Raw genomic sequence first — 13,774 nt, 5'->3', positions numbered from 1 at the left:
TGTGTTTAAGCTTTGCCGTGATGGAGCATTGTGTATAGATTAATGGTTAAAAAATTATGAAATAAAGGAAATAAATTATAAATGAACTCTTATAGAACAACATTTGGAGAAAGTGAAGGGGTCTGAATACTTTAATAGGGGTTATAATAGTATTGAAGCGGTAGTAGCAGTAGTTGTAATAGGAGTAATAATAGCATTGAAGCAGCAGTAGTAGTAGTAGTAGTAGTAATAGGGGTAATAATAGTATTGAAGCATTAGTAGTAATAGTGATAGGAGTAATAATAGTATTGAAGCATTAGTAGTAATAGTGATAGGAGTAATAATAGTATTGAAGCAGTAGTAGTGGTAGAAGTAATAGGAGTAATAATAGTATTGAAGTAGTAGTAATAGTAATAGGGGTAATAATAGTATTGAAGCAGTAGTAATAGTAGTAATAGGAGTAATAATAGTATTGAAGCAGTAGTAGTAATAGGGGAAATAATAGTATTGGAGCAGTATTAGTAGTAGTAGTAATGGGAGTAATAATAGTATTGAAGCAGTAGTAGTAGTAGTAGTAGTAATAGGGCTAATAAAAGAATTGATGCAGTATTTATTTTTGTAGCAGCAGCAGTAGTATTATTCAAAGTAGCATTGGTACTGGGTTTTACTCAGCTATTGTTCATGTTGATGTGTGGTCTTTATATGGGGTGGTGATGGGTATAAACTTTGTATAGACACTGTGTGTTATGAGGCATAGTACCAATTAAAAAAATCCAGGGCAGTTTCTTATTCAAGTCTTTCGTCAGCATTTTAGTGGGAGCATATAGCTCATCTTTGCATCTTAACTTCTGTTCGTCCTCCGTCCCTGTGAAGTCACTGTATTCTGTTTATTCTGCTTGGCTCAACTGAAGTATTCAGGCTTTTCCAAAAGTAACTTTAAAATATTTATCAAACTGTTTCAACACCCAAGTATAAGCTGTCTCATTCTGAGTGTTAGACGTAGCCTCAGTCCCAAATGGCACACTACTTACTATAAAGTGCACTAACTCAAAAGGAAATAGTGCACTACATAGGGACTAGGTTACCATTTGTGACAAGCAGGCAGAGCTTCTGACTTTACTGACTGGCATAAACAGATAAATAAACGATTCCTCTCCTTTTCAGGTACATTCCTTCTCACTCAATACGGTTTTAGTTTCTACAAACTCCATGACCTAAAGTTACTCCTGTGTCAGTTAAAGATGGATATAAGCCTTGCCCTTATTCATTGCAGTAAGTGCTAGGATTGCCCATATTGACTTTACAAAGATGATTCCTTAAATGATTCCTTAAATGATTCCTTAAATGATTCCTTAAATGATTCCTTAAATGATTCCTTAAATGATTCCTTAAATGATTCCTTAAATGATTCCTTAAATGATTCCTTAAATGATTCCTTAAATGATTCCTTAAATGATTCCTTAAATGATTCCTTAAATGATGTTTTGTGTTGAACCTAGTGTCCATTATCTCTCAATGTGTTACACTCCCTGAATGGACTTAGAGGTCATTTTTGGATTCCATTTGTAACAGCAGATATCCATGCCAACAGCACATGTCTGTGATCCCTGAATTTCAGAATTTCATTCTAGATGCTATTTGATATTAAACATGGCGTTTCATTCTAGATGCCGTTTGATATTAAACATGACATTTCATTCTAGATGCCGTTTGATATTAAACATGACATTTCATTCTAGATGCCGTTTGAAATGTGCTCATTTTTTTATTCACCGTACCGTAAAAATTGTTTCTGGGCTTTCCCATTTTGAAGAAATACTCTCTTGACAAGGAGCCGAACTTTAAAATATACTTTTTTTCCCCCCTTTTGACGGATCTCGGTGACAGACTGTGATTTCCTGCCTTTGTCAGAATTCAGCGATCTGGCTGGAAGAATATTGAGAAAGAGTATCATTGCATTGAGATAGACACACCACTTAAACACACACACACACAAACCTCTAGAATGTTCAATGATATAACCACGTGAAAAGAGGCCTTTATAAGTTCCCGTGCTCAGTTTACATTGCGCAATTGTATTTTATCACAGTACTTCATTTGCCTCCAGAGATTTTGCCTGCCGCCTATTTGTGTCAGCCAGATTTAGCTGTTCCTTTATTCTGCCGTCGTTAGAATTGATGACACACACACACACGCACACACACCCCGATGGAATGGGATGACGTGTGGAAATCAATGAGCTCTTACACACCTTATCGCTCAAAGCAGATTTGAAAACTGCCAAAGGCACATTTCAGGGAAGCAATGCATTTAATTAATTGCGAGATTGGGTCGGTGTGCCAATGCTTGAATGTGCATTGAGTTGGCCTTGTGTTTGCGTAAGTTTGCTCGTGCATGCTCTGAAAGCACAAGGGTAGGTGACATTAAGGAGAAAAACAAGGTTCAAAGCCTGTCGAGCACGGGAAAAAAATCACTGGCAGCCCTTTACACGACTGACTGATCTAGCGTAGGACAACATCCCCCCCCCCCCCAAGACTGACTGCTGTGTACTGTACTGTACTATTGCTGCCATTCTTCAGTTCAGTAATGCCTTGTTCGGTGTTTGACATGTAGGTGCTCGCCAGACCTTAGTACCAGCACTCCTCCACAGCTTGAGCCAACAGCGCTCGTATGGGTTGATACGCGCATTGTTGAGCAACGGCTCTGTCACCCGGGCGCGTATTTCAGTCCGACTCAAGCACTCGCTATTCGTTCCTGGTTTTGCCGATGTGTAGTTCAACATGTCACAAACGATTACTGTGACCAACTCCGCTGAATGCCCTTTTAACTACCTTGGTATTATATGTAATGGTCTAGTCAGGTCCGGTCTGAGGTCCAGTCGGTTACACTTAGCTCGGTGCTGTGAACAGAACAGTGGGTGCTAAATGGCGCACTAAGTCCCTTCATATATTCCATTATGCCGGAGGCCCGTGGGATGTGGTTTGGGATGTCCACGTGGAGTGGCCATTCAGAGCCAGCTGATCGAGGGATGAATGGGGACGGTTCATTATGATAATGTATTCTATCCTTGGTTCAGCCTCACCGTATCTGCCTTATGCAATCTGGATTGTTTCTGTGTACCTGTTGTGGTTTTTTCTCTCCATTTTGGGGCATTTACCTTCTCCTCGTTGTCTTATTGTCACCTTGACCTCTGATTGTTTGTCGACACAGTCTGCAAACCGCAGTATCGGGCGTCGTTTCTGGGGGACCTGTAGAGGCTCAAATTCTGTTTGTGTCTCTTCAGTATTTCTTTTTTGTGCTCAGTGTCTCTCTGTTGGTTTGGGAGCATAAAGATTGTTATGTTCTCTGTTAGTTAATGGACTATCAGGTACATCTTATCTTATGGCATGTTCATGGACAGAGCCAACGAAGTCCAGAGAGGGCAGGTTAATAAGCAGACTGAAACAACCTCTTATCTGCATATTTCAGGAGCAGGGATGTGGGCTAAAATACAAAGCAATTAACTAGAACTGTAAACATGCTACCTTGTAAAATCTGTCGGTGTTAAATGAGGTGAAGGAGTGCTATCTTCTAAGTACAAGCGTTCTGTACAACTCCTGAGAGATGATTGATGTTTGAGCACAACAACCCAAATCCCTAGCTAAAAGGCCACTCCTATTTATGGAGTTTTCTGCTTGATTAAAACGAAACACAAGTGATGTCATGATCATGAGATTAATATGTTTTGATCATGACATAATCAGGTATTATTTTCTTGTTTATATGGCCTCTCTGAACTTCCATACGAACCAAGGACTTACGCTAATTTGGGTTTGCTTTCACTTAGTGGGTTATTTTTTCGTATTTGCGATCTAACCTTCATTTATATAATGTTTTTTTTCCCCCAGTAGTTACGTGTATAAGAATGATGAATGGATCAAAGTCCTCTGTATCTCCCAGTGTTGTGTGTTGCTGTTGTGTGTATGTGTTTTGGCCAGACCAAGGACTGTCGTTCTTTAGCACTGAATAAAATGCAACATAATGTGCCAAGCACCAACCTCGTTTGACGGCAAGGCTAAATTCCACATGCAGTTCCACGCCGCTGTTTCCAAAGAGTACCATATTCTGGGTTGCCCATGTGCATGGACATTTATTGGGGTGGATGAGAATGCAGAGAACACAGCATGTGTTCTTGTCGATGAGGCCAATACGGGGCTGGTGTCACTGTGAAGCTGGTCCGCTTGGTGACCATGCGTCGTTGGGTTACCTGACCGGCACCACCAGTCTGTTGGGGGCAGAGGGAGCCTTCCACAGGGACCTTTACAACAGCTTCCACCTGCCTGTTGGCTTGTCTGTATTTCAGGTTTGTGATCTTAGAATTGAGAACCAGTTCTCCTTTTCCACGACGGTCCGTCATGGGCATTTTTATGCTCCCCCATTCGGTGGTTTCTCATTATTCATCCAGTGTAATGACCAAGGCAGGGAGGGTTGGCTGCAACTCCCGACTCCCAGGCACTCAAACGTCTAGCCTGAAGCCTGGCTTAGCGTCAAGTGTGCCACAAAATCACATCCTGTAGCCAGATAAGGTCAACCTTTGTGTTTGGTTGTTCAGCATTACATATTGCTAAAACATGGTTTTGAATCTGCTCTTTCAGAATAATTTCCCACTGTCTCTCTCTTTCTGCAGTAAAATATTAAAAATGCCCCAGAATACATTTTAAAGGAAGATGCTGATCTCTTTTGCGTTCTTTTCCAGAACAAGATGTTCATCTACAGGGGTAAGGAGTATGAGCGGAGAGAGGACTTTGAGGCCAGGCTCCTCACCCAATTCCCCAACGCCGACAAGATGAAGACTACGACACCGCCCAGTGAAGACATCAAGAACTTGCCTTCACAGTGTATCCTGATCACAGATGGAAATAAATTGGCCAGCCGTTGATTGGTTGGTCAGTCTGTCTGTCAGTGATTCAGTTGTATTCATGAAACCCTTTCTAGTAACGGCAGTTATCGTATCAGTTATTTACCACAATAATTCACACGGGTGAAGTATATGTTCTGAAGACAAAAGTCCATACTCAGCAGAGCTTCTTGTGCCTGAGTTGCACCTCTTTGTTAACTAGAAGTTATTGAGGCCAGCTTTTGTTCATTTATTAAACGCATCAATATTTCCCCTAACGGTTGTGATGAAGGCATACAATGTTTCACTGTGAAGCCCATTCTGGAGCTCCCTCCAAAGTTCCAGAACAAACCTGTCTCGGAACAGATCGTCAGGTATGGACCCTCCTTTTTTTCTGCTCACTGTGTTAAAGGGGCAATCTGCTACACACAGTTATGGAAATCTACATGTAATTTAATCTATTTTGGTTGATGAATATTACTTTTCTATGCCTCATGGGTTTAGTGCAACTGTTGTGCCTATGCTCCAATGTTTGTAAACCGACCTCTCTACATCCTGGGAGCTGGTTCTAACCATCACATAGTTGACAGCAGGTTACATTTGCCCCGCCCCTCACGCATTTACCGAATCGGCCTGGGGAGCATGCTTTGAATTTCTTTCAACTGCTGATTCCCGCTTCAGTGCGGGGTGTGTGCGTCATTTCAGGTCAGCCGGACTAGGACCACATGTGGATCTGGTTTACACAGAAGCTACCTGATGAGACGTGCAAAGGAATATTTATTTTCATCTGCTGAATTCTCTGTGCGCAGTTCAACACCTGTTAGTGTTCAGAACTCCATGTGAAGTCGGGAGTCACTTTGATTTCCATAGAAACGGCTGGAGGTCGGCGGTAGGCTCCAGGCGAGCATCAGTAAACGGAACGCCAGTGGTACGCTAGGGGAAAACGCTAGCAGTAGGCTAAGGAACTGCTCAGGGATTGTGGGTGACTAACTCTAAATGTAAATGTGTTGTGTTGAAAACACAGCGGCTGACCTTGGTGTGTTTCCACGGTGTTATTAACTCTCCCGGGCTCCCGTTCGCAGATCTGCTGCACACGGGAGGACAGATACTAAGATAGACGCACACAAACACACACTCGCATACAAACAGGCACTGTGCACGTGGACTGTCATTAGAGGGTTGGCACGGAGAGTTCTGCTGAGAGCAAACGGCCACATCGCTGTGTGCGTGCCGGCTAGCACGCTGACAAACAGCCGGCCGCCTCGCCGGTCTGCACAGCGCGCCCGCCACATTCACTCAGCTGTGTAAATGCATGCCGATATGTCAGAAGATACCCTAACAGAAACCCTGTGTTAAATTAAACCAGGCTATTTATTGACCAAAGAACTTTGTTCTTTTTCCAAAGGGATGTATGCCTGGTAAATATGGCATAGCAGAAGGGTTATTTCCTCACGGAGAACGGAGGCCTGTTTGAATGGCCCTGCTCTGCACTGATCCTTCAGTAGTGTTGCGTTTCCTTCTATTCGACTGATTTTATTTGAGTATGGAGCTCTGTAAATAGATGTTTCAAAGAGGCCTGGGATGAACTGATAAGGAACCACCTAACCCGCTTCTCTTTCTGTTACCCTCTCTTTCCCCCGTATCTTTGTCTGTCTCCTTCTCCTTTCTCAGTTTCCCTCCATCCTCTCTTCCTCAACTCATGTTCTTGTCATTTTTCGGTCTCGCGCCCTCTTACTCCCTCTCACGCTCTGTTCTCTTCCTCTCCCTCCTACCCCCCTACACATCCCCACCCCCCCACCCCCTCCGTCCCTCCTCTCCCGGAGAGACCAGTGAGGCGTGGCGACGCAGTTAAGCTCATCATCACGGTCGTCACAATCCGAACTGCCAGTAGCGGAGCTGGGTTTTAGAGCAGGCCGTCAACTTCAGCCTAGCGCCTAATGCATTTTAAATGACTTAATTGAGGTGGCGGTATAGCTCCAACGCCGCTGCCTTCATCTGCTGATCAGATCACAGGCTGCCTTCCACATGACAACCCTGTGAGACCCGGCATGAGAACGGGCCCTGTAGGGGGGCCATTTGGGAAGCAGTCTGGAGTACTTTGACCAAATCCTACTAATCAGACGCTGCGGGCTCAGGTATGTTATTTTAATAAGGGGCATAACGTTCTGTGTTTTTACTAGATGAAACATAAGACAATGTGACTGTAATATGTGATAGGGGAGTGAGCGCAAAGCAACAGAGAGGTTCTTGCGCACCCTCGCACGAACGCGCACACAGTACCACATACAAACGCGCTAACATAGACACTCAGTCTCAGTCCTCTTCTGCGCTGCCAGCGACCTGGACAGCCTGGATGTTTTTCTTCAGCTTAAGAATTAATTCAGGATATGAAATGTTCTCTATTTGTGCTATTACAACCAGTCTCTTGACTTAAAGCGAACACATGGGTGTGCACGAGCTGGCCTGTGTTTTTGCGAGTGTGCCACAGTATCTGTCTTATTCATCTCACCCACCCGGGCCCACAGACAAAATGCCTAGAACAGTTACGGACAGCCTAGAACAGTTACGGACAGCCTAGAACAGTTACGGACAGCCTAGAACAGTTACGGACAGCCTAGAACAGTTACGGACAGCCTAGAACAGCTACGGACAGCCTAGAACAGTTACGGACAGCCTAGAACAGTTACGGACAGCCTAGAACAGTTACGGACAGCCTAGAACAGTTACGGACAGCCTAGAACAGCTACGGACAGCCTAGAACAGCTACGGACAGCCTAGAACAGCTACGGACAGCCTAGAACAGCTACGGACAGCCTAGAACAGCTACGGACAGCCTAGAACAGCTACGGACAGCCTAGAACAGTAACGGACAGCCTAGAACAGTAACGGACAGCCTAGAGCAGACAGAGCCCAGGACGCAACAGGCAGTCAGCAAACTAGCTTAACTCTGTTGTTGCTTGCTCTTTGGCGTTACAGGCTGGTTATCTGTAAAAGCACTTCATGACAGCTGTTGATGTAAAAAGGGCTTTGTAAAATGAATTTGATTGATTGCGTGATTGAACGAAGCAAGCAGACACCAAATGGAAAATAGAATGCTTGCTTTTCATTAGCCATGGATAACCCCTTCCCCATTGGCTGGATTTAGTCCAGGGGAACTATTTCTTCCTCCAAAGGAACAGTTATTTTTGAAATGACATTATAAGACATTACATGAATGTGGCCTTGGTCAAGCTCCCACTGCATCCTTTCAGAATGATCAATAATGTGTGTAATTCTGCCCGGGCCCAGAACATACCAGAAACGTAATGCAATTTAGGACAGCGAGTCAAATTATAGAGCAGTGTGCCTTCCAAAGCTTGACAGTAGTCTCTGTGAGAAGTCTATTAACCTAAGTAGCAGGTTCATCGCTGCCATGGCCAGTTATCTGTCTGTATTTCAGTAAATGTTAAAATTCAGCCCTGCCTCTGGGACTGGTACCGCTGACCTTTGCATGGACACATGTCAAGTCCATGTACATAATTTCATGCAGTTAATCACAGCTATGGACAGCCAGTCTATCCAGTCAGTCAACTAAAGATGTTGATGCTACTCAATCAAAGCAAATGTCAGCCAAGCAGTTTATTCAAATGTATTTCCTATTCTGCCTTTTTCTTTTTTTTTTCTCCTTTCTCATCCTATTCTTTCTGTTTGCCTTTTCTTGATTTCTCTTTCTCATTTATATTTTGCTTTATTGTCTTGGAAACATTTGTTTACATTGCCAATGCAACTGAAAAGTAAGGAATGTATAATGACTCAAGTAGGAGGATAACAGCCTGCTGAATTAAACATTTTGAATGTTACATTATAACATAATGTATTAAAACATGCAAATAATCACAAGATGAACAAGGGCAAAAAGGGGAATAGAATATTTGTTGGTTAGGTTTAAAATTGGGTTTGTGTTCCATGGCAAATGTTTCAGCTGTACATTGTGGTATTTTACCGGGTTTTTCAATGTTTTATCAGTATTCAAATTTGCGGGTCTGTATGGTCTGCAAAAAATGTCTTTAATTTGGTGATACTTTTGAAATGAGTTTAGGACAGTCCAGCTCAGTTTCCACTTAATGTTGTGGGCATCGTGCGAAAAATCTGAATTCTCCCTAGACAAGGTTCTGCCTGTGGCGGCCCCTCTCAATAACGAAGCCATGCTCATTATGTTTGTACATGGTCAAGGTTTTTCTTAATTTCCTGTCTGTTAAGTGCAAGGTACCATTTAAATGTGCTGTTTTTCATGCTTTTGGTGTCTGAGAGTTTACCTCTGGTTTACTGTTGATTTGGTTGGTACTAACTGTGTTGCCTTCTTGGTTCTCTCTCACTCCAGTTTTTACACAGTGAATGAAGTGCATAAATTCCAGTATTCCAGGCCTGTGAGAAAAGGAGAGAAGGATCCAGACAACGAGTTTGCGGTAAATGTTCATATTTAACTTAATCTAACTTTCTTTGGCCGTTTTCCTTATTTACTAATATTCTGTTTGTGGTCATGGGTGTTTTATTATTTACAGAGAATGCCTGTTATGTAAACGCGCTGATTTTTTTTGGTCGGGCACAGTCTCTTATCACGGTGGCATATCCCGTAGAAGTGAAGCTGTAACCACTACATGATAATATGATGTAGCCTACATGTTGAACAATGAATTGACGTAAAGTGATATTCCAGTGCTGCGGTTATTAAACTTATATTTATTAACACACAGAGGTTCCGTAATTTAGTTGGGTCGTCGGTCCCTTAACTTGGCGCCGATGTACATGTAGCAAATATCAGGCTCATCCCCTTGTTTTTATGCAAGTTGACTTTAACAATCCCAATCTTGTGTTTAAAAGGGAGGATTTCGGTCCAATTCCATTCTTAATGTAGTGTGGTTTGCAGCAGTTCGAGGTGGCAGTCTGGACCAAACAAAGGAAAATAACCAACGACATGTATTATTTCACCGTTTTGCTGAATTAAATGAGTTACAGCACATTAATCAACCTGTCTGATATCACAGGCTGATGTAACCCTGGGAAAATAGGCCACCTGGTGTAGTCTGTTCACGTCCCATTCAGCGTAGTGCGTTTTTATCCCACGTGCCGTTGGACGACAGAAGCGTAAATAATATGTAGGTTGGGACACAAGTTTTCCTTTTCTGAACAGACTTTGAAGGATTTAATATGTGCATTATTTTCCAAATAATAATTTACTGGCATAACCATGGGGTCATGATCTTTGCTTGTTTGATACAGGCTTGGTGAGGCCTACCGGGACAAATACAAAATAGTCAACATAAGAAATATAGCAAGTCTGGTTGTTGGCTTTGGACTGAAGTTGTCTAATTTCAGTATTATAAAATGAACAGTTAACCCTGTAAATAAACTGATCATATCAAATGGTTATTCTGAATAATGCCTGCTTCCGCTTATTTTTATTCATTCCACTTTGCCATAAATCCATGTTTTTATTGATGCGGTTTACAAAAACACAGAGAATATGTATATGTGGCATTGTGTGACAGTGGGATATTATAATTTGTTTTTATTTGATCTGAATTGATTGGAAAATTGTAATCTATGGCAAGTGATGACGAAATGCGACAACCAATTTTGTCTGAAATTGAACCTTTTTTGTGTGGTTTTGGGGGATCTCTGCCACAGAAAGAGGGAAAGTGAAGCCCAGTAGGAACAACTGAACTTAAATTGGGGGGAAAAATGAAAGGGAATGCCACTGGTATATTCCCCTGTCATTATCTGACACAAAAATAAAAATATAACCATTTATTTAAAAGCAACTGAAGGGAAATACTTGTTTTTATCCTGTTTTGGTTTTCCTTGGGGATTGTGAGTCATTACTTCTAATAGAGTGGAGGTGTTTCTGATGTGTGTGTGTGTGTGTGTGTGTGTGTGTGTGTGTGTGGGGAGTCCCTTTCATTTGGGATGTCTGCTTGCCTCACGATGAGCGACACACACAACACATGAGCGCACAATGCTAACACACCCCCACCACAAGGACACAACACACGTCTTTCGCGCACACAACTTAGTTCATCCTTTTCCACGCCACAGCCCTAGTTGAGGTTTGAGTCGGCTATTACACGTCTTCTGCTGTACATAAAAAACACCAGCATGAGAGGGTTTCCCGTAAAATAAGAGTGATTTCACAGGCGATTCCCAACGTATGCTCTTGTCCTGTCGTAATTCGAGCACCTGTAATTTAGTCCGGTTTGTCCTTTCATTCCTGTCGGCTCAACGGAAGACAGAAAAGCTTTCCGAATCATTCACTTTCCAAGAAAACAATTCTACAAATATTTATTTTCCAGAACATGTGGATAGAGAGGACCACTTACGCCACGGCCTACAAACTGCCCGGGATACTGCGATGGTTCGAGGTCAAGTCTGTCTCCACGGTGAGTTTGTATATCCAGTCAGTCTTCACCCGATGTGTGTGTGTGTGTGTGTGTGTGTGTGTGTGTGTGTGTGTGTCCATACGTCAAGGTGGACTCCATTGAGTGTGATGAGCTTGGGCGCCAAGCAGACCTTACTAATCAAATCAGGATATGTGCTCTACACGAAACATTGATCTTATTGGTCCACTTAACTGGTGCACACCACTGATTAGAGGTACAGGAGACAAGCCAGTCCTCTGGGCACACACACATACACAGGCTGACACATACACAGGCTGGCACATACACAGGCTGGCACACACACACATACACAGGCTGGCACACACACATACACAGGCTGGCACACACACACATACACAGGCTGGCACACACACACATACACAGGCTGGCACACACACACATACACAGGCTGGCACGCACACACATACACAGGCTGGCACGCACACACATACACAGGCTGGCACGCACACACATACACAGGCTGGCACGCACACACATACACAGGCTGGCACACACACACATACACAGGCTGGCACACACACATACACAGGCTGGCACGCACACACACACTTTCCACTTTCACTGCCGTCCATCGATTTCCCCCTTGCTTTTTAAAGAAAGTATCCATAGAAAATAGCTACCGAGCAAATGCCTACTGGAACAAGCGCAGAGCCCAATGCCTGGATTCAATTACCTGGATGATTTCATTGTAAATGAGATAATCGCTTGAATGCAGAATGGCGCCTCTGCTGTATACCAACAAAACACACAAGCACTTTGCAGTCGCTGAATTGACAGACAGTATGTTGCCTTTCCACACGAACACAATGTCTTATAATATCTCTGTAATTGTTCTATCAATTTCTTGTTTGTAATACCACCCTGATACTGGGAAAAGGAAGCTCTGTTGACAGGGAGAAAATGAGTGCAGAAGGAAGAGACTGGGGAGAGGGGGAGAGAGGGAGGTTGGGGGGAGAGAGGAAGGGACTGGGAAAGAGGGTGAGTGGTGGAGGGTGAGAAGGAGATACTGGGGGAGGGAGAGATGGGTGGGGGAGGGAGAGGGAGGTAGAGAGAATGAGAGATCTGGGATAGAGAGACATGGGAGGGAGAGAGTGAGACTCGGGGGGGGGGGGGGGGGAGAGTGAGACTCGGGGGGGGGAGAGTGAGACTCGAGGGGGGGGGGGAGAGTGAGACTCGGGGGGGGAGAGAGTGAGACTCGGGGGGGGAGAGTGAGACTCGGGGGGAGAGAGAGTGAGACTCGGGGGGAGAGAGAGTGAGACTCGGGGGGGGGAGAGTGAGACTCGGGGGGGAGAGAGTGAGACTCGGGGGGAGAGAGAGTGAGACTCTGGGGGAGAGAGAGTGAGACTCGGGGGGGGGGAGAGTGAGACTCGGGGGGGGGGGGGAGAGTGAGACTCGGGGGGAGAGAGAGTGAGACTCGGGGGGAGAGAGAGTGAGACTCGGGGGGAGAGAGAGTGAGACTCGGGGGGAGAGAGAGTGAGACTCTGGGGGGGAGAGTGAGACTCGGGGGGGGGGAGAGTGAGACTCGGGGGGGGGGGAGAGTGAGACTCGGGGGGAGAGAGAGTGAGACTCGGGGGGGGGGAGAGTGAGACTCGGGGGGGGGGGGGGGAGAGTGAGACTCGGGGGGGGGGGGGGAGTGAGACTCGGGGGGATGGAGAGTGAGACTCGGGGGGGGGAGAGTGAGACTCGGGGGGAGAGAGAGTGAGACTCGGGGGGGGGAGAGTGAGACTCGGGGGGAGAGAGAGTGAGACTCGGGGGGAGAGAGAGTGAGACTCGGGGGGAGAGAGAGTGAGACTCGGGGGGAGAGAGAGTGAGACTCGGGGGGAGAGAGAGTGAGACTCGGGGGGAGGGAGAGTGAGACTCGGGGGGGGGAGAGTGAGACTCGGGGGGGGGGAGAGTGAGACTCGGGGGGGGGGAGAGTGAGACTCGGGGGGAGAGAGAGTGAGACTCGGGGGGAGAGAGAGTGAGACTCGGGGGGGGAGAGAGTGAGACTCGGGGGGAGAGAGAGTGAGACTCGGGGGGAGAGAGAGAGAGATGGTGAAATTGAGAAGTACCTGTTTCTGGATTAACATTATCAATCACACACTGTCTACTGCCTCAGTTGTCTGATCCTGTTAATGGCTCGTTATTTGGTCAAACAACAAACGCTGTACTCGGAGTAATTAGGCTCCCTACGTGTTCTGTTATCAATTACACTTTATTTGTCACTTTGATTAGTCCCTTTCATGTCACAACTGCCAGGGAATTGCCGTCTACAAGAGAGCGCATCTCGGTCTCTCTACTCTATTGCTCACTCACTCTCTTTACTGTTTCTGTCTGTCTAATGTCTCCGTCTCTCTTGTCCCTCTGTCCCTGGTGAACTCCCTTGTGTGTTTCCTATTACAACCTGACGGGCGAAGTAGAAAAAAGTCATGCCACCTCCAGAATTGTTATTTTCCTTGACAAAGAATGTCTACATTGAATTAGCGACATGTAATGATATGTA

At 44.9% G+C, this 13,774-nt stretch overlaps 1 protein-coding gene across 10 annotated transcripts in view; it reads left to right on the top strand.

Annotated features, from left to right (window-relative positions):
- The window catches only part of dock1 (dedicator of cytokinesis 1), a 263,696-nt gene that overhangs the window by 226,881 nt on the left and 23,041 nt on the right, over window positions 1-13,774 (top strand). For all 10 annotated transcript variants that reach the window (XM_034292884.1, XM_034292883.1, XM_034292881.1 and 7 more), the window contains 4 exons: window positions 4,715-4,856; window positions 5,148-5,229; window positions 9,216-9,300; window positions 11,185-11,271. In XM_034292884.1, the coding sequence (XP_034148775.1) occupies window positions 4,715-4,856; window positions 5,148-5,229; window positions 9,216-9,300; window positions 11,185-11,271 (396 nt within the window). The remainder of the gene's footprint in view (window positions 1-4,714; window positions 4,857-5,147; window positions 5,230-9,215; window positions 9,301-11,184; window positions 11,272-13,774) is intronic.

This window comes from Esox lucius, chromosome 6 (assembly GCF_011004845.1).
Source record: "Esox lucius isolate fEsoLuc1 chromosome 6, fEsoLuc1.pri, whole genome shotgun sequence".
NCBI lineage: Eukaryota > Metazoa > Chordata > Actinopteri > Esociformes > Esocidae > Esox > Esox lucius.
The sequence above is the reverse complement of the archived record's forward strand: the minus strand, read 5'-3'. Positions and strand labels throughout refer to the sequence as shown.